This window comes from Gymnodraco acuticeps, unplaced genomic scaffold, assembly GCF_902827175.1.
Source record: "Gymnodraco acuticeps unplaced genomic scaffold, fGymAcu1.1, whole genome shotgun sequence".
In the NCBI taxonomy this organism is placed as follows: domain Eukaryota; kingdom Metazoa; phylum Chordata; class Actinopteri; order Perciformes; family Bathydraconidae; genus Gymnodraco; species Gymnodraco acuticeps.
The window spans coordinates 1,032,041-1,051,352 of record NW_022989843.1 but is presented as its reverse complement, the minus strand read 5'-3'; the positions used below and the strand labels follow the sequence as shown (position 1 = coordinate 1,051,352).

The window sequence follows — 19,312 nt, the reverse complement described above, 5'->3', positions numbered from 1 at the left end:
GACATGTTTGTAAGTTTATTTATCTAGGTTAACGGCTGAACAACGTAACACATAACGTAACAAATAAACACATCTAAGCTTTTTTATTGGTTGTAATGTACATGGATACATTTGAATGGTGTGACAATGTCCTATTTGATTGGATTAAAATGTACATATTCTTCCTGTTATGTCTGCCTGCTGTATTTTACCTAATGCAAAAGTGACCTGCTCCATCGAAATCAGTCATATTGATCCGAAGACACATTTGGAGTTGTATACACTGTTGGAAAGAGGAGATTCCTAGCTTTCTAATGATATCAGGATTGTTTTTGTACTCCAAATATTAAGCAAAATATGTCACATTATATAATGACTGTCACAGAGTCATCATTTTGAGAAAAAGGCCTTTAAAGTTTCCTCTTCTCTGGATCGATCTGATTGATTATTAGCGGAGCAAATGATCAAAGTAGTAGGGAGGGAAGATATTTTCATTTGGATTACTGGTCTGGGGGAAGCTCGCGAGTGTGTGTGTGTATACGTGTGTGTGTTTGTGTATTTTTGCGTTTGTTTCCCGGGGAAAACTCTCAGGAGAAACACCGGCTGTTGTTATGCTTGCTGTGACGTCAAGTTACTCCGTTCTCCACTTGTAATTATGCCGAAGCTTCAAAGCTGTATTTATCATCTGAATTTGACGAAACAAGTTTAATATTCTGAAAGCCAAGACTTTGTTTATTTGAAATCAGATGAAAACAAACTGTAACGGACCCTGCGGTGTTATCTATGATTACTATACTCTTACATTCATAATGTCAGCGGAGGGAGGGGAAGCGGCGCTGTGGAAGAGCAGAGTGGAGTGAGAGGCGAGCTGTGTTCTTCCCTTTACAAGCTTCAAAAATGCCTGTAGCTAATGAGATTGAATATAACAATCAAAAATAACAAAATATACACAGCTAGATCAGATGGCGTTCTTTTTAGATGCGACTTTAGAGTAGAGGGGAATTATTGAAACGGGATGTGTACAGTGTTCCGCGGCATCCGCTGCTGCGAAAATGTGGGGCAGGGCCGTAAAGTGGGGGGGCCAATGGCCCCCCCGCTTCCGGCGCCCTTGATCCATGGTTTTGTTGTGTTTTCTTCTTCTTCTTAAATTTGTTGTTTAAGGGTGGCTGGCAAACAGCTTTTAGGCGCCATACCACCCCCTGGATTATATATAGTGTAGTGGATAGTGCTGAATGACAGACTTTTTTCCCACTTGTAAAAAAAAGGCGTATTCGTCGTGTGACTGCAACCGTGACGGGACGAATACGGATATCGTTACACCAGCATCGTAGGACCGCTTAGCGAGAGAGCGTTTGTTTTGGGTTAGGTGAGCCGGGTAACTCAAACATGCCCAGGGTATGTTGAACTGGATTCGTAGTACAGGCCTCTGGCGACCGGACATCTTCTTCATAAAACTAATAATATGGCGTAATAATCGGGCAGTTCGATGTGTCTAACCATAAGAAAGTATCTCGTGCAAATGAGAAAGTATATTGTGCGCACGAGAAATACAAATAGGTTGCATTGCTCAGTCCCAGAGGTAGCTGCCTGGTGAACATTCATCCAGATGAAAAAAGTGCTGCAAATAATGGCCTTGTGACTTGTGTAATATGGAGATCTACTTGTTGGTGTAAAGTTTAAACTATGTAAAACCTTTTCAATTAAAAGTTATGCCTTCTCGGCAGCGTGAACCCTTCTCGTGTGGTTCAACAATTCACCACTACATCTGAAATTGTTCCCACATGCTTTACAAGTATACGGTTTCTCACCTGTGTGGACTTTCATATGCCTTTTTAATGTTGACATGTCAATTAAGCTTTTATCACAGGTCATGCAAACATACGGTTTCTCTCCTGTGTGGATTCTCATGTGTCTCTTAAAATCATGGTTAAATCAGATTTTTTCACAAATGTTTTACAATTAACGGTTTCTCATTTGTGTGGACTTTCATAAGCCTTCTTAATTTTGACATCTCAATGAAACTTTTCTCACAGGTCATGCAAACTTAGGGCTTCTCTCCTGTGTGGATTCTCATATGACTGTTAAAGTCAATGTTAAATCTGAATTTATTTTCACATGTTTTGCAAGTATATTTATTCTCATGGATGGACTCGCATGTAGTACATCAAGATTCTACTTTCTATTAAATCTCTTCCACATGTTTGGCAAGAATATGGCTTCTCATCCGTGTGGATGGTCATGTGTCTTCGCAATAATGACATGTACTTAAAATCTTTCCCACAAGTTTCACATTTTAAATTATTTTTCACTGTAGAAGTATTACGTTATCCCGCAGGTCACGCAAACATAGGGCTTCTCTCCTGTGTGGACTCTCATGATGTGAATCTTAACGTTACAGTTCAATTTGAATTTTTTTTCACATGTTTTGCAATTATATTTCTTCTCAGCTGTGTGGAATTTCATATGCCTATTTAATTTTGACATCTCATTGAAGCTTTTCTCGCAGGTCACGCAAACATATGGCTTCTCATCCGTGTGGGTGGTCATGTGTCTTCGTAATACTGACATGTGACACCCAGGTCGTCGCACGCATCTCTGCTTGTCTAGCTGACATCTCTCAGTGGATGTCTGCTCATCACCTCAAGCTCAACCTTGACAAGACTGAGCTGCTTTTCCTTCCGGGAAAAGATTGTCCCACTCTTGACCTAACAATCAACATCGGCACCTCTGTTGTTTCCCCGACTCAGACTGCAAGGAATCTGGGTGTGATCCTAGATAACAACCTGTCCTTCACTGCAAACATCGCTGCTACAACCCGTTGCTGCAGATACACGCTTTACAACATCAGGAAGATACGTCCCCAGCTGACACAGAAAGCGACGCAGGTTCTAGTCCAGGCTCTCGTCATCTCACGCCTAGACTACTGCAACTCCCTCCTGGCTGGTCTACCTGCATGTGCCATCCGACCTCTGCAGCTCACCCAGAATGCAGCGGCTCGTCTGGTCTTCAACCTTCCTAAATTTTCCCACACCACTCCGCTCCTCCGCTTCCTTCACTGGCTTCCGGTAACTGCTAGAATCCACTTCAAGACACTGGTACTTGCTTACCATGCTGCGAATGGATCTGGCCCTGCGTAGATCCAGGACATGGTTAAACTATACACCCCAGCGCGTGCACTACGCTCTGCATCAGCCAAACGACTCGCTGCACCCTCGCTGCGAGGGGGACCCAAGTTCCCATCAGCAAAAACACGTGGGTTTGCTATCCTGGCTCCAAGATGGTGGAATAAGCTCCCCATTGACATCAGGACAGCAGATAGCTTGCACATCTTCCGGCGCAGACTGAAAACTCATCTCTTTCGACTCCACTTCGAGCGATAGAACTATTAACGAAGCACTTATATACTAATAAAGGACTGGCTTATCTAAAGCCAGTTGAGTAGCACTTGAAATGTTTGGCTCTATGAAACCTGATGTACTTATATGATTCTGTTTTCTTCAAGTTTGTGTCTTCCTGGTCGAATGTACTTATTGTAAGTCGCTTTGGATAAAAGCGTCAGCTAAATGCAATGTAATGTAATGTACTTAGTTTGACATTTAAAATTGTTTTTCACTGTGCAAGTATTACGTTGCATGTCTGACAAGTTAGCCTTGTTTTCATTGTTCCTTTTGGTTTTGTGATGTCTTTTGTTTATTTCAGGATCCGCAGTTCTTGTTAACCCTGCGTCATTAGAATTGTGAGAGATGAGCTGCAGATTACTTTGTGCTTCTGATACCACAACGCTTATAACTGGCATGTTGCCTACAGACTCTTTTGCACAAGTCTGTCCGCTGTGCACACTCACCTCATCAGTAAGAGTCACCATGAAGACATTAGTCTCCTGCTTTAGTTTAAGCTGCTCTTCCTCTTGACTGGTGCAAAGTTCCTCTTTAATCTGTGGAGGCTCTGGGTCCTCTTGGTCCAGACTGGAGTTCCTTTCTTGACTACAGAGCTGCTGGTCAGTGAGAACCTCATCCTCATTACAGACATGTTGCTGAGGGAGCTCTGGAGGGACAGAAAATAAACAAAGTACTGTTAGTGTGGTGTTAGGGAAGCAAATTGCATTCAATGCTGGGCAATGGTGTTAAGATCAATATCACAATATCAAGACAACAAACAAGACTATAGAAATGCATTATGCATAACATTTATAAATAGATTTTATAAAATTTAAATAAAAACATTAGGCCACCAACTTTTTTAAACTATAACATATTCTAACAATGTGTATTTTAACTGCTGTGCTTTGTGTATTTGTGATCGGGCATTTATTACATCATAAACATATGACACAGCCTCAATTTGCTGCCCACGTGAACACAGTCACCAGCCACCACAAGGATCTCACACACACTACCAGCCCCAAAACAGACAGGGCAACAGAGCCTAAATACACACACACACTAATCAGCAATTAGACACAGGTGGGGGGGGAGGAGACAACACAGGGCACCAGGTGCACACAATCAGCCGTAACAGACATGGGGGAAGGGGAACACTTTTCAGAATAAAACCAGCAAACAGAGACAGACAAACTAAAACACAGACAGATGCACCAACTACATACACTTCGCCACCAACAAAGCTACACAATCCGTAACGTTGGCCGAGATCTATGGCCCCAGAGATCACCTCCGTTACAGAGCATATCGGTGCGGCCGGGACAAATATCCCTACATTATGATCACCAGAGTATGAAAAGTGAAAATTGTGTCCAGCCGATCAACAGTTGGAAAGAAAACTCAGAAAATGTTCCAGCTCCTCTCCCCTCTAGCCGTGATGTCACCACTGTAAATCTTAACAAGCTTTCCCATACACACCCATTATAAAATGTGAAACAGTGTGAAATGTCCACAAAACGTAAGAACCGTACTAGCTATCAAAAATATCCAAATAGTCTAATAAAGTCCATAGCCTCGAGAACCGTTTAAACTTGTATTTGTTGTCCTACGTTAAAGTGTGCGGATTCTGTATGGGGTCAAAGGGGTGTTTTTTATCTCTGTTCAAATTGATTTCCCATTCATTCCTATGGAGAAAATGATCGCAGTTTTCAGCGAATTTGCGTGAAAACGGCTAGGCGAATCTCTTATAAAGGACATAGCAACCCGATCACGGTTATTCCGAAACGTTTTGATGTGTTTTTTGTGTGTTTAGTGTCAACGCTGCCGGACGAGTAGCATGACAACATTTGTGGCGGAAGAAGGAGAATAGGGTGAGATAAGTATGTTGAATACTATACTGTGTGTGGCTGTGCCAGAATAAGAAAGTATTTTATTGTTTGTTACACACCTATTCTGTGCAGCTTTATCTGAGGCTTGCCTACAGACTCTTTTGCACAAGTCTGACCGCTGTGCACACTTTCCTCATCAGTAAGAGTCACCATGAAGACATCAGTCTCCTGTTTTAGTCCAAGCTGCTCTTCCTCTTGACTGGTGCAAAGTTCCTCCTGTTCCTCTTTAATCTGTGGAGGCTCTGGGTCCTCTTGGTCCAGACTGGAGTTCCTTTCCTGACTACAGAGCTGCTGGTCAGTGAGAACCTCCTCCTCATTACAGACATGTTGCTGAGGGAGCTCTGGAGGGACAGAAAATAAACAAAGTACTGTTAGTGTGGTGTTAGGGAAGCAAATTGCCTTCAATGCTGGGCAATGGTGTTAAGATCAATATCACAATATCAAGACAACAACAAACAAGACTACAGAAATGCATTATGCATAACATTTAAAAATAGATTTTAGAAAATAAAATAAAAAACATTATGCCACCAACTTTTTTAAATAAATAACATATTCTAACAATGTGTATTTTAACTGCTGTGCTTTATGTATTTTAGTGGGAATGCTGACACAGCATTCTAATGGAGAAACTCTTCAGACTTCAACAATCTTCATGCAACTTCAACTGCGTTCTGCTCCTTCATACTTTCACACAGAAACCTCATTCCAATACACATCTTTCTGACATTGTGTAACACAACTTTTAAATCTGATTCTTACTTTTAGTGATATTAAACATTGTTCAGACCTTGGTAAAGAGGCCTTCTTCAGATTTTAGAGTGTGTGATGTCACAGCTAGAGTGGAGGACAGATTTAATGTTGCCTTCATATTTTCTTTTAAACCTGCCATAATTCCTAAACCCTATATTCCTGAGATGTAATTTTTCATGAGAAACGTAGGAAAACATCTCGTAGCTTGAAAAATAAATAAAAATTAAGCAAAATAATTAAACAAAATGCCTCATCTTTCCCCACCACAGCAGCCACACACCTTTAGTTAATCTGCCAAAAAGGCCACATTATTAACCCGAAAGTACACAAAACGTACACTTCAGATGCTCAAGTTCCTTGACATGCTTCACGCTTTGAAATTTCACCGATATCTGTTACGGTTCTTCAACAAAACGTTCACATGTAAGAGGTTTATATCTAATTCAGAACAATGAAAATGCTCTCCTCTCACTGATTAAATCATCACCATGGTAACCTCTGATCTCTGGACACATCGTTAGCTCAAATATAAAACACCTGTGTCATGGAACACGATGATGTCATAACTCCAACAGACATGCTCAGAGCAGCAGGCTTCAGATAATGGTTAATGGACCTGCGCTCAACAGCTCTACGTCAATTATGGGGTGTCATCATATGCCGTTTCCATGGAAACGCATCCCTCGCCATAAAACACGTTGTAGCTGTAACTCCAATGGATACGGTCCGATCGTCCCCCAAATTTCGCTTGTATATCACCGGTCCATGCCTCAACAGCTTTACGCCAAATCTGAGATCTCATCATAGGCTGTTGCCATGGAAACGCATCCCTCGCCATAAAACACGATGTCGCTGTAGCTCCAATGGACACGGTCCGGTCGTCCCACAATCTTCACCTGTATATCACCTCTTCAGGCCTCAACAGCTCTACGTCAAATCTGAAATCTCACCATATGCCGTTTCCCTCGCCATAAAACACGATGTTGTCGTAACGCCTATGAAAAGGGTCAAAACAGCACCACACTTCAGATAATGGTTGACGGTCCAGCCCTCAACAGCTCTACATCAATTATAGGGTTTCATCATATGCTGTTTCCATGGAAACGCATCCCTCGCTATAAAAGACAATGTCGATATAACTCCTATGAAAATGTTCAAAAAGTGCTCAAACTTCACATGTGTGTTCACAGTCCAGCCGTGAAGACATCTACGGGACAGTTTTGAGATTTCTTCAAATACCGTTGCCATGGCAACGCAATGCTCGCCATGAAACACGGTTTTCTCATAAATTCAGTGAAAATGCTCCAAACGGCCCAAAACTTCACAGGTTTGGTAACGACGCAGCCATCAATGCATCTAAGCGTATTATGGGATGTCATCAAATGTCGTTGGCATGGCGACAGATCATTCGCCATCAAGTTAGTTCAAAAGTTTGCAGTTCAAATATTCTGCTGCTTTTCCAAGCCTTTTTTTACATTATTTTCTTCTCTCATCACACATTCAAGCCCCCAGTGTTCATGTATAATTTCAATCTAAATTCTTCACTTTCTTCTTACACATAACATTTCAGCATAGTAGTTTAGCGTCAGTTTTTCAGCATAAAGCATTCCCACTATCAATGTATTCAGGAATTGCATTATCTAGTTGTGATCTGTTGTTGGAGATCTGAATGTGAATTAATAAACAGAAAATAGCTAACAAGAAGCTTTAACCATAATGAATCCCATTCAGATTGTTTTATAATTTGTAAGAACTTGATAGGAAATAATAAAGTATTTTATCGTTTGTTACACACCTGTTTTGTGCAGCTTTATCTGAGGCTTCAAGACGGTATCCAATAATCTGCACTGACGACAAATCTCATCCTCGTATGCTGATAAAGTTTGAGAAAAAACTCCAAATATTTCATCGGCAGCTGCAGCTAGTCGCTCGTTGATAACACTTCTCAGTTTCTCAACTGCAGCCATTTCTACTGTGTGAAATATATGGATGTATGAAGAGACAAAATAAGACAAACCAACTTTTATTTTTCTCGTTGGCATGAACTACACAACTTCCGGTGGAATGTTCTTCTTCGTTGGTTTCGTTCTGGACTGATAAAGTTACATTACCGCCACCTACTGGATTGACATTAAAAAAAATACATTGTCCCAATCTCCCACAATAACTAATAAGGAAAACAATAACATAAACAACATTTTCCCCAACACTTGTTCAGTCAGTTGCATGAATAACTTTTGTTTGACTTTTGGGTGAACCTTTTCTCACAAGTGTCACATTTGCAGTTATTCCTACAATAAACAGTATTTTATTTTATTTGACTGTATATTTAATTTAACATTCTGTTCTTGTATAGATGAGAGTAATAAATGCGTCACTTCTGGGCAAAAATAACGGCTCCGCCCACTTTTGGGGGAAAACAACGCTGTCAGTTGAACGGCGGTCAATACAAATTCTGAAGTTTTTGCCAATCCGATCAGAAATTTAAGAAAACCGGAGATTTTTGGATCTTCAAAGAGCCCGATTACAATGGCCAGACAGGCAAACTATTACATTAAATCATTGGAAAACGACGATCGGGCTGGTTAAATTAAAAGCTGGTTAAATTAAAAGCAGCAGACGGGGCTGTCATTTCGCCAGCTGTTACTCTCACGAGCGAGGCGGAAAATAATTGTTTTATGATGCCAAAAAGCTACTGTGTCGTGTATTGCACCTCAAACATTAAAAAAAAAACGCAGTTACGTTTTTCTGTACTTCCTCTAAGAAAAAGGGACAGTAAAAGAAGAGCTCTGTGGCTTCAGGCTATTCACAGAGAGGACGAAAATCACAATCAATGGGACCCGGCCAGTCAATACACACGTCTGTGGTAAACACTTCATCACAGGTAAATGATGATGCTAACGAGGCTAATATCAATCGTTGAAGTAAATAGATGTAATGTTAAGTTTAAGAAGTGGAAGTAGATGCTGCATTGAAATATAAAAAACGGACAAACCAAGGAAATCAGCCTGCTGCCTGTACACACAAGGTGACATTAGAGAACAGCTCATTTGGCTCAGACTGAAGCAAACTTATCAATTCATTTAAAAGTTAAAATTGGTGAATATTGAGCGAAATGGGGGGGGGGGGCGGGTTATTATCAAAACAGTCATTATGGTAATTATTTTATGATCTACATATTTTATAGGCGCAGTGAACTTAACCAAAAAACTGTCAAGTTTGTCTCTGTATTTGGTTAACACCTACCTTCATGGTTTAAGGATACCATGTGAATGACGGCGAGCATCCAGATTATGTCCCATCCATATTCCCACAACGACCATCGTCAGAAGGCTCAAAGAGGCTAAAGCGATACCAAAGGAGAGATGCTGTTTCTCAGCATGAGGTCCTGCCAGCAAAAAGGCAGCGAATAAAGCCACCTACAGAGGCTTCTCCTACTGAAACCCCTGAAGATTTTGATACAGCTTATCCTGAAGCCCCTTTCACTGAGGATTCACTTCCTCAGCCCTCTGATGATTTTGAACTGAGTGACACACCAGTATTACATAGGCAGCAGGTTTCCATTGCCATAGAGGTTGCCAATCTCAGGAGAGAAAGATATGAGGCAAGAAGAGAAAGAGATGAGGCAAGAAGAGAACTCCAGAACTGGTCTAAGGAGCGTTTGTCTGTTCATGCTATTAAAGGAAACGACAGTGCATGCAGGGCCATGACTGGGCTCAGCTGGTCAGTTTTTGACTGTCTTCACCGATATTTAGTTCAGTTCATCAAATCATCACCAAAAGGTTTTAGATTGTCTACCCAGGACCAGCTCTTCCTTTGCTTGCTCAAGCTACGCCAAAATCCATCGATTGCTTTGCTGAGCCAAATACTACACAAGCCAGAACCCACCGTCCGCCACATATTCCAACGTTGGCTGAATCTTTTGTATGCGAAAATCACTTTCCTCATTCACTGGCCTGACAGGGAGTGCATCACCAAAACCATACCACCAGTGATGAAGGCCAACTTTCCGTGCCTCACATCAATTATAGATTGCTTCGAGATCAGAATTGAACATCCAAAAGCCCTTAAAGCCAGGTAAAGGTACCAATATTTATGGTTTAGCCAGGTAGCTTTGATAGTGTTCGTACACAGGTCTGAATAAGTAATACGAATGAGTTTGATAATTTACAGGTCTTGTTTTTTAAATGTATGCTCAGATAGAGGGATGCTCATTGTACCCAGCCGCTGCATGCATCATATCAAATGTTAAATGTATTATTGAAAACAAATAAAGGTCCATTAAAGATTTGAAATCTTAAACTTGAAAATGAGTCCTGTTCATCTAACCGTGTTTTTGTTTCTTCTTTTCAACAGGGCAAAATCATACTCTAATTATAAGAAGTGGTCTACAGTCAAATATTTCATAGTGTGTAGTCCTGCAGGAAACATCACCTTCTTGTCCAAAGGTTGGGGAGGAAGAGCATCAGATGTCAAGATAGTTGGGGAATCTGGCTTTATTTCACCCCTCTACCACCATCCTGGGGACCAGGTAATGTTTCATCTTACATAAAGTGCACATATTCTACACTAACAGTTCATCACATGCATTTTTTTGGTAATCATTATGGACAAGTGTTGTTATTTACTGTTTGACTGCAAACATTAAAAGCAAAAGGCCTACATCTTATGCATTACTTGTTTTAGATCTTAACTGATCGGGGTTTTACTCTGAAAGATGAGTTTGCCTTACTTGGTGCCAGTCTCGAAACCCCAGCCTTCACTCTCGGCAGGAAACAACTCCCAGGCAAAGACGTTGAAGAGTCAAGAATGAAATCAAAATTTCGGATTCATATTGGTAAGTATACATTCATTATCCACAGACTGGTAAACTATTGCACATATCAATATGATGGAAAATAAATTAACTCTTTTACTAAATTAAGTTATATAAAAAACAGCACTAACGGACTGTAGCAAATTGTATAACAGTGCAAACAAAGTACTTAACAAACAATTACTGAGAACAATGGTAAAATGTGAAGTTTTATACTTGAAAATATATTAAAACAACTGATGGGTGAACAGAACGGGTGATCGGTGTGCTGAAGCGAAGATTCCACATCCTGGATGGGCCGCTCCCTGTTTGCTTCGTAAAGACCCTGCAGGACGAAATGGAGAACAGGAATGTAGCCACCATTGACAAGATAGTACATACCTGTGCCGCCTTGGTCAACATGTCAGGTAGCATTGTGTTCAATAAAAACAGACAGGGGGATGTATAGGTCAAATCAGTCCTGCTGTCTTTCTCTCTTTGAGTCACTTAGTTTGGGCCATGGCAGCAAAAGAACAACTCTTCAATGACTATCCTTCAGCTTTTTAAATCTACCTTACTGCTCTGCTCTCCTTCCAGGAATGACAGTTGACACCACGTAATTATTCTGTAAATGTAAATAAACTATGTATTAGGAATTGTCTTGGCTAGTATTAGCCTAACAGCCACCTAACAACAAATGCTCGCAAATGTTAATGAACTATAATTATAAATAATTGTTTAGGTTTTGTGTTTTACCTAAAGCTCCTGTTCTGTGTCTGACACAGCACTGTCTGTTGACTCCTGAAATTGTTATACATAATTTGTGATTATTTGTATTGTTTCATAATATTTGTGTGCCATGTATATAAAGATATAACAGACAGTGTATTTGCAGTCTCTAAGGAAAATGTTTTATACCTGAAGCTTCAGCTCTGTATCTGGGATTGTGGTTCCCGCCAGCTGTGGGTAGATGTGCCTGGCCCAAAAACGGCTAATGGTGTCCACTGCCTGACACTGAAAATCTTCATCTTGTTGGACACGGAAGATAACGGTTTGCTTTGGCGTCCAGGTGATGAAGTCTGCATAGGTTGTTTTGCACACAAACATCTGCATCTGCACCTGTAAAAAAAAAGAGGAAGAAAAAGTACAGCATAGACTCCAACTACTTACCTGCAATTAACAAAACACAGATAATAAAATTCCTTATGAGTTGTTATTTATTGTATTACCTGGGTGTAGTAGCTGTGGTTGGTCCTCAGCGACAACAAAGTGTCCAGATGTCCTCTCTTGTCTGCTGGCCAGTGATCAGCTGACAAATCATTATTCCACTTCAAGGGGCACTTTACCTCAACCACCTCCTTTCCACAGCAAACGCAGTGTACATAAGCATCACAGCTTACACCAATGTAGGGCTTCTCTCTGCACACTCGGAAGCCTGCCCGTTGAATACTGATGCTTGTGTGGGGTTTATATATGTCACTGGAGATGTTAATTAAAGTGGGTGCTGTATATGCAGTTGTAAGGCCCAGTGCATACTTTTATGTCTCAATTGCATCCTTTTCGTGTTCCCTACCCCAAATGATGCCTGGTGTTTTCAGCGGATTTTTGCGTGACTCTTTCTGCACAATATCCCTCAGCAGTGATTTTGATGGTTTCTCAAGAGATGTGTGGATAACTCTGTGTGCTGATGTACCTGTCACCCTCCCAACTCTCTGCTGGTGCCAAGATGAACATTCTGCCTGGTATTTTGTCTCTTCCTCTATTGCCTGTACCTGATCATCTGAAAATTCTGACAGATGTTGGTACCAAGGCTTTGGTTTGAAAGGGTCTGCAAAAGCCTTGAAAGTGCTCAGACAAACAGGCAGTTCTCCTGAGGCAGACAGCATTTCCAAGAACTGTTGTTTATTTTCTTCATTCGACATTGGAATGACCCTGCAGTTTGTTCCTGTGTCCCTTTTTTTGGCTTTGTCTCCATAGAAGTCTATATTGATGACCATGTCTGCCTCAACTTTTTTCGTGCAGACTTTATTCCAGGCACAGACGATGCTGGTTGGTGCCACACTTGTATATCCAAGGTGAACTGATGACTCCAACTTAAAAAGCAGGGCTCCGACATGGGAACAACTTTCTCCTAGTCTAGAGTAAAAAATATATATTTTAAATAAATGCTTTTTCACCAAATAACAAAAGCATTTCTTCCCTTCTGAAGGATTACATAGGTGGCATTGTGACTGTACTATTAGTGTTATGTAGTCAGCTTACCCTGCCATGCAATCACAGTGAGCAGCTGTGACCTCTCCAGTCTTGTTAACAGCAACCCAGGTGTTGTGGGGTTTATCTGTAACTCTCCATGATGGCTTTACATGGGTCTTGAAGACTGTTGTGTCAGCACAGGGTTTGTGGTGAAGAACCACATCCACCCAGCCACTGGTAAAAAAGGTATGTGCTTCCAGAGACCTGAAGTTCTTCATTGAACTTGCTGTGTAAATCCCTAGAGGACAAGTTAGCAGACACAAATCTCTAAACCTGCTCTGTCACATCTACAAACATTTAAAAAACATTAGTAGTACAAACATGGGCAATCCAGAAAGTTAATTAATAAAGACTGAATTTTGCTATTGTGATTAACTGTGTATGTTAAAGTGTTGTGGTATATTTACTGAGATTATAAAGATAGGCTATAACCAGTACTCAAGTTGTAAAAAAAAAATCAGGGGGGATGGTGGATTTTATCATATGGGGACATAATTTGTGCTGATAACCCACCGAGGGTGGGAGACCTACCAGCATAAAGATAATTATTATACTCCTAAAACAACATGCATGTTATGGATGTTCAGATACTCCTTTCATTGCTCTTGACCAAGTCACCTCAGAATTAGAGTAGAATAACATTTAGGGTCAAATGCAGAGGACAATTAGGGCAAAATATTTTTTTCACTTTAATTTAAAGGGGGGGAGGGAATACAAAAATGTGGTTATAATGAAGTATATGGTACAAATCTTGTAGGTTAACAGTCCCTCATTTATTATTCAGATGGATCAACTGATTATACTAATAATAAAGTCAAAATAGTTTTTAGAATATTGAATTATAGTGTATTTTTTCAAAAAAGCAGTTACTGGTATACGATCAAAACTGGTATCTAAAGGGTTACATTTGTATCGTAATTAATTAAATCATTATGTAAATTCTTCATGAAAATTTTTAGGAACAGGGCATTAAGTGCAAATTGAAATTGTTTACGAAATATGAAAATATATTAAAAGATTATACAGATAATACAAAATAGGACCAATGTTGTCAATGGCTGCCTACTCCACTCTCCCCCATCTCATAGAAGTTTCCAAAGATTTTCATAATCATGCTTTTTGGTCTCAATTTTTCTGGCTCTTGCTTTCGGATTGTTAGCTAAGCAATGGCTTTGAAGCCAAGTCTTGACATATACCTCTGGTCTGAACTTGTTCAGTGGAGGGCCAACACACTTGATGAAAAGCAAGGCTGACATGCTTTTTACCTCCAGAGAGCTTCTAGTTGTGGTTAAAATGTTCATCTGACTAAACCCACGTTCACACTCAGCTGTGGAGATGACCAGAGTGTTCACTGCTTGAAGGAGGGGTTTCAGCTCTACTGGTGCTGGTGGTATGATTTCGTCAACAGTTTTGAGTCTTACCAGCTAGCTAACACGAGAGAAAAACGTAGCTAAACTCCAAACTAAGTTGTTATTGCTGCTTATGTCCATAGATTCCACCTTTGGTGACTAAAGTAGTGAGTAATGACTAAGATTACTGATTATTGACTTACCTGAAATGTTATTTTTAGTATTTTTAAATATGAAGTCCCTCAGATCGCGTTGTCCTCCTGGTTGCTTGGCCATTGTGATGACCGTTACCTGCGCTTCTGGCATCGATCAAACAGGCGCATCACGGTGCTCTCTAGGGCACTCGCATAGTATAGCGTCAGTGACTCGGTAAAAATGTCATTGCGTGTCAGTGCTCCCTCGCTCACAGTATTTTACTCAAAATGCGCACAATTAATGTTGAAATAGCAGTAATACCAGTGCCACGTTCATTGATAAAATTACATAAGGGATGGAAAGGGGGAATGGCAGTTTTAGAAGGGGGATGATTTTGACCGTTTTTATTTCAGGGGGGATGCCATCCACCCTCAACTCGAGTACTGGCTATAACATAAAATCGTCAATTATCAACCCTACCTATAACTATAAACCCCCTATTTAACACGTTATTGTATAACACATATTTATAGTTTACACAGTAACGCAAATTGGACAGACTATTAAAACGGATAAATAATGTGTCTTGATGACGTCCTATACAAACTACCTGGAGATTCAATGAGGTAGTTATAGATGTCAGGATATGACACCTCAGGCCATTGAGTCGGATGATTTGTCCACTCGTCCACCGGCAGACTGAATGGACATTGATCGCCTACTGCTTTTAATTTAATCACATATCGAGCCCGATCGTCGTTTTCCAATGATTTAATGTAATAGTTTGCCTGTCTGGCCATTGTAATCGGGCTCTTTGAAGATCCAAAAATCTCCGTTTTCTTAATTTTCTGATCGGATTGGCAAAAAATTCAGAATTTGTATTAACCGCCGTTCAACTGACAGCTTTGTTTTTCCCCAAAAGTGGGCGGAGCCGTAATTTTCGCCCGGAAGTGACGTAGGTGTTACTCTCATCTATGGAGCTCAGGTATCCGCCCTCTGAAGCTTTTAGGGCCGACAGGGGGAGGAGAATACAACGATGTGTGTATTTATCGCTAAGCTAGCGGCTAAGCTAACTGGACGCTACGGTTCAGGTATCCGTCCTCTGAGGCATTTATGGCGGACAGGTTGAGGAGGATGTCTCGCTCCTGTGTGTGTGTAACGGAGCTCAGATGAGAGGGCTCTGATTACAGTTGTAATCCTCTGTCAAACTGCATGTTTTCTGCTATATTTGATGAGAGATAAAAATGATTTTCTGCCACAGGAGTTTGACAGAGAATAACTGAAAGTACACAGTAAAATAACTTCATAGTAGCCTACTTGTGGTAGAAGTCCAACTAGTACTGAGTCCAACAGTAAAGTACTTCATTGTATTTGTGGTAGTTGTCTAACTGAGTCCAACTCTGTGTAGATGGAACATCCAGTATTTCGGAGGGGCCCTAACGGGACCCTCCTCTTGAAAGAAAGGGATATAAGATACAAGAACTGTAGGAAACAGTTCTGAACTGTTTCCGCCAGTTCTTTAAGTTCGTCGTTCGCGAACAGCTTCTCTTTAGCTTTTGGCGGAAGGCGGCGACTCAAACAAACGAATCGTTTAGTGGGAGTAATCAGTTCATCTCGTTCACTTCAAAGATTCGTTCAAAAAGAACGAATCGTTCGCGAACGACCCATCACTACAACTGTGGAGTTACAGTCGCTAAGAGAAGGAGAGTTGTGAGTGCTTAAGCTGTAGTAACGTGTGATTACAACGTCAGGCAGTTGCCGTGATCAAGAGTTTTAAAACGATCGATTAAGTTAAGATAATAAGCTATCAGCAACAGAACAGGCACACGGGATACCTGGAGATGACAACAACAACCGGAAGTTACAACATGCTTACCGTAATAGTGGTCCGTGTAGAAACTATCAAATATCTCGCCTGATTGTTTGCACTTGACAATCGCCTTCACTGAATTTGACTCAGGTGTAACTAAAGTCTGATTTAAGGGTTGTGTATATTTCACATCATTAATCCACATCTGTAAAGTAACTAAAATAAATGTAGTGGAGTAAAAATACCAGGTTAACCTTAAAGAAAGCCCTCAGGACTATAAAATACCCCCATCACCCCAGCCACAAACTGTTATATCTGCTGCCGTCTGGCAGGCGTTACTGCAGCATCAGGACTAAAACCACCAGACTCAGGGACAGTTTCATCCCACAGGCCAGAAGACTAAACACCTGGGGCCTCATTTATAAAGGGATATACGCTCAGAAAATGGCGTACGCCAGTTTCTACGCAATGTTTGCGATTTATAAAATACTAACTTGACGGGAAAATGTGCGGTCCTCCACGCAAACTCTAACCCATGCGTACGCACTAAGCACAACAACGGGAGAGACGAGAAACTGCGACACCGTTGGCAGAAGGAAGAATGGAGAGAAATATGTGGAAATAATACCATAAATAAAACGTTACCTCTCATTTATCATATATGAAGAATTCTTTCAAACATTGATTAAAGCCAATCTTAAAATGATTTAACAAACGCCTGTTTGAGACTCCTCAGTGCACACAAAAACATAACTTGGAGAAATAAATAAATACGGATATGTTATTTAAAACCACCTCGAATATGTTGTGTTAATGTTATGAAATGTTTTCTCATAAATGATGCGGTAAACAGGAGGACAGAATTACGTCTAAACTGACGCCGTTTTGCATTTCTATTGGTTGTAGATACGAGCATGGTTTTATATATAAAACCATGCTCGTGTATAAAGTACGGCATAAAACACGATTAAACATGATAGTATATAATATACTATCATGTTTAATCATGTTTTATGCCGTTTGCTAAGACTTGATAAGTCGCTCATAAAACACAGGAGGTATGGAAACTAAGAACACCATATATTTGGTAGATTTGGCAGCTGATATAACTCAACACATTAGTTTTATTTCCTTTAACAGGTGGATATAGAGTTGCTGCAGTGGAAACGCTGCGCACAGCTGATAACTGGAACACAAACCACCAAATAAAAAAATAAACATTAATTGACTCCACTCCACAGGGATCCCCCGATACCTTCTTACAGTTGCTCATCATGGGGGGTCTCCTGTCAAACACACTGACACACTGCCTGAGGAAGGTTATGTGTATTTTGTCATTAACTTTTTTCGGACCACTTATTTATTTATTTTGGTGACGATCCGACCTCCATGCTGCTACTCTGGTTCAAACTGCATCCACCAAACAATGTGATTTGTTTCCACCTTCCCAAAATAACTCAAATCTGACACGGTGTGAGATGTCTTTTTTAGCTGTTCTGTCGTCATTTCCCGCTATCTTCTTCATAAAGTCAGTCAAAATGAATGAATGAATGGGCGTTTCTTTGACAATTTATAGGCAAATATGGGCGTTACGTGAAGCCCGCAAAAGCTGCGCCGCATTTCGAGTTGATTGTGATTTATAAAGGGAAACCGGCGTAGGATGTGCCGTACGCACTTCCCTCGCCGGTACGCAATGTTTTGTGAATCGGAAAATGTCGGAACATTTCTGTACCTATTTTTTTGCTTTGTACTACATAAGCAACCTTCCCACGTGAATCCTACGCAAGGCGTTTTAAATGAGGCCCCAGAACTTTGAAACAACATCCATAACATTCATCTGGCTGCTACTTAGAAATTATTTGTCAAATATATCATATTCCAATCACTTGTATAGACTCTTATTGCACTATTTCACTTTTTAGTATTTTAGTATTTTTCTTTTTGTATTTACTTGCACTATTTTTTATGTGTATCTGTTTTATTGTGTTGCACTGTTAGAGGAGCCTGTGGCCTAAGGGGGGGGGGGGGGTAGGACACGTTTGATTCCTGTTTTGGTTAGTGTGCCGTCGATGGGATTAATTCCATTTCAAAGTGCTGTTTGACGCTCCGTGTAAACTTTGAGCGCTGCCACTCCAACATCCCATCACAGAGCTTGAGGACTAATCACGGGGTTTGTCAAGCAAAGCACATGGTGTAGTCCCAAACGATAGCTGAGGATTCTGGGTAGTGTAGTGTCTTCTGCCATCCTAAACTCCGAAAAAATATTTGTTTCTCCGAATCGAAGGGGAAAAATTCAAAAGCATTGTACACAATTTAAACCAATCAATGTTGTGTAATCAACAAGGATAATCTGGTGTTTTTGAGTTGATGAGAAGTGCAGATATCACTGTAAAATCAATCGACAGTAAAGAGGATACTTACTTCCAGGTGTAAAATCCTCCATTATTGTTGGAGCAAGGAGTGGTCTGAAACCCACCTCGGCTCCGCGTGTTCTTTGATGAGCTGGTCAGATTTATAAAAGAAGGAATTCAAAGCACCAGATAAAGGGTTAAACAATAATCTGCTTTAATGGTAAACAACAATTTACAATACAAAGGAGTAATCCTGCTCTTTTTCACCTCTCGGAGATCTTACTATCTGGACCGCCTGAAGACAAAAGAGAGCAGACTAAGGACACAACAGGGCTTCATGTAGTTAGAAAGGGAGGGGTTGTGTTGGATACTCCTCCCATACAGGTAATCTATTGGGCGATATAAAAACGATGGGCTGTTGTAGCGAATCAGCGCGAGCCAGCCGAGATGACCCGGAAACAAGAGTCTCTTACGTTTGTGGCAAAACAAACACATCTGGTGTTCGCTGTCTCACATTCTTGCAGTTTGGACACACACACATTCCATAGACTTCCTTCTCTGCTCCCCCTCAGTTTAACCCACACACAGTCTCACATACTCTTGGCCTCTTTTAAGATA

At 40.7% G+C, this 19,312-nt stretch overlaps 1 protein-coding gene across 3 annotated transcripts in view; it reads right to left on the bottom strand.

Moving 5' to 3' along the window:
• Positions 1 to 19,312, bottom strand: part of LOC117559975 (zinc finger protein 3-like) — an 87,458-nt gene that overhangs the window by 52,092 nt on the left and 16,054 nt on the right. For 2 of the 3 annotated variants that reach the window (XM_034236747.1, XM_034236753.1), the window contains exon 3: positions 5,308 to 5,589. In XM_034236747.1, coding sequence (XP_034092638.1) covers positions 5,308 to 5,589 — 282 coding nt within the window. Of the gene's footprint in view, positions 1 to 3,823; positions 4,024 to 5,307; positions 5,590 to 19,312 lie in introns of all 3 variants that reach the window. The other variant, XM_034236741.1, reaches the window with a different exon arrangement.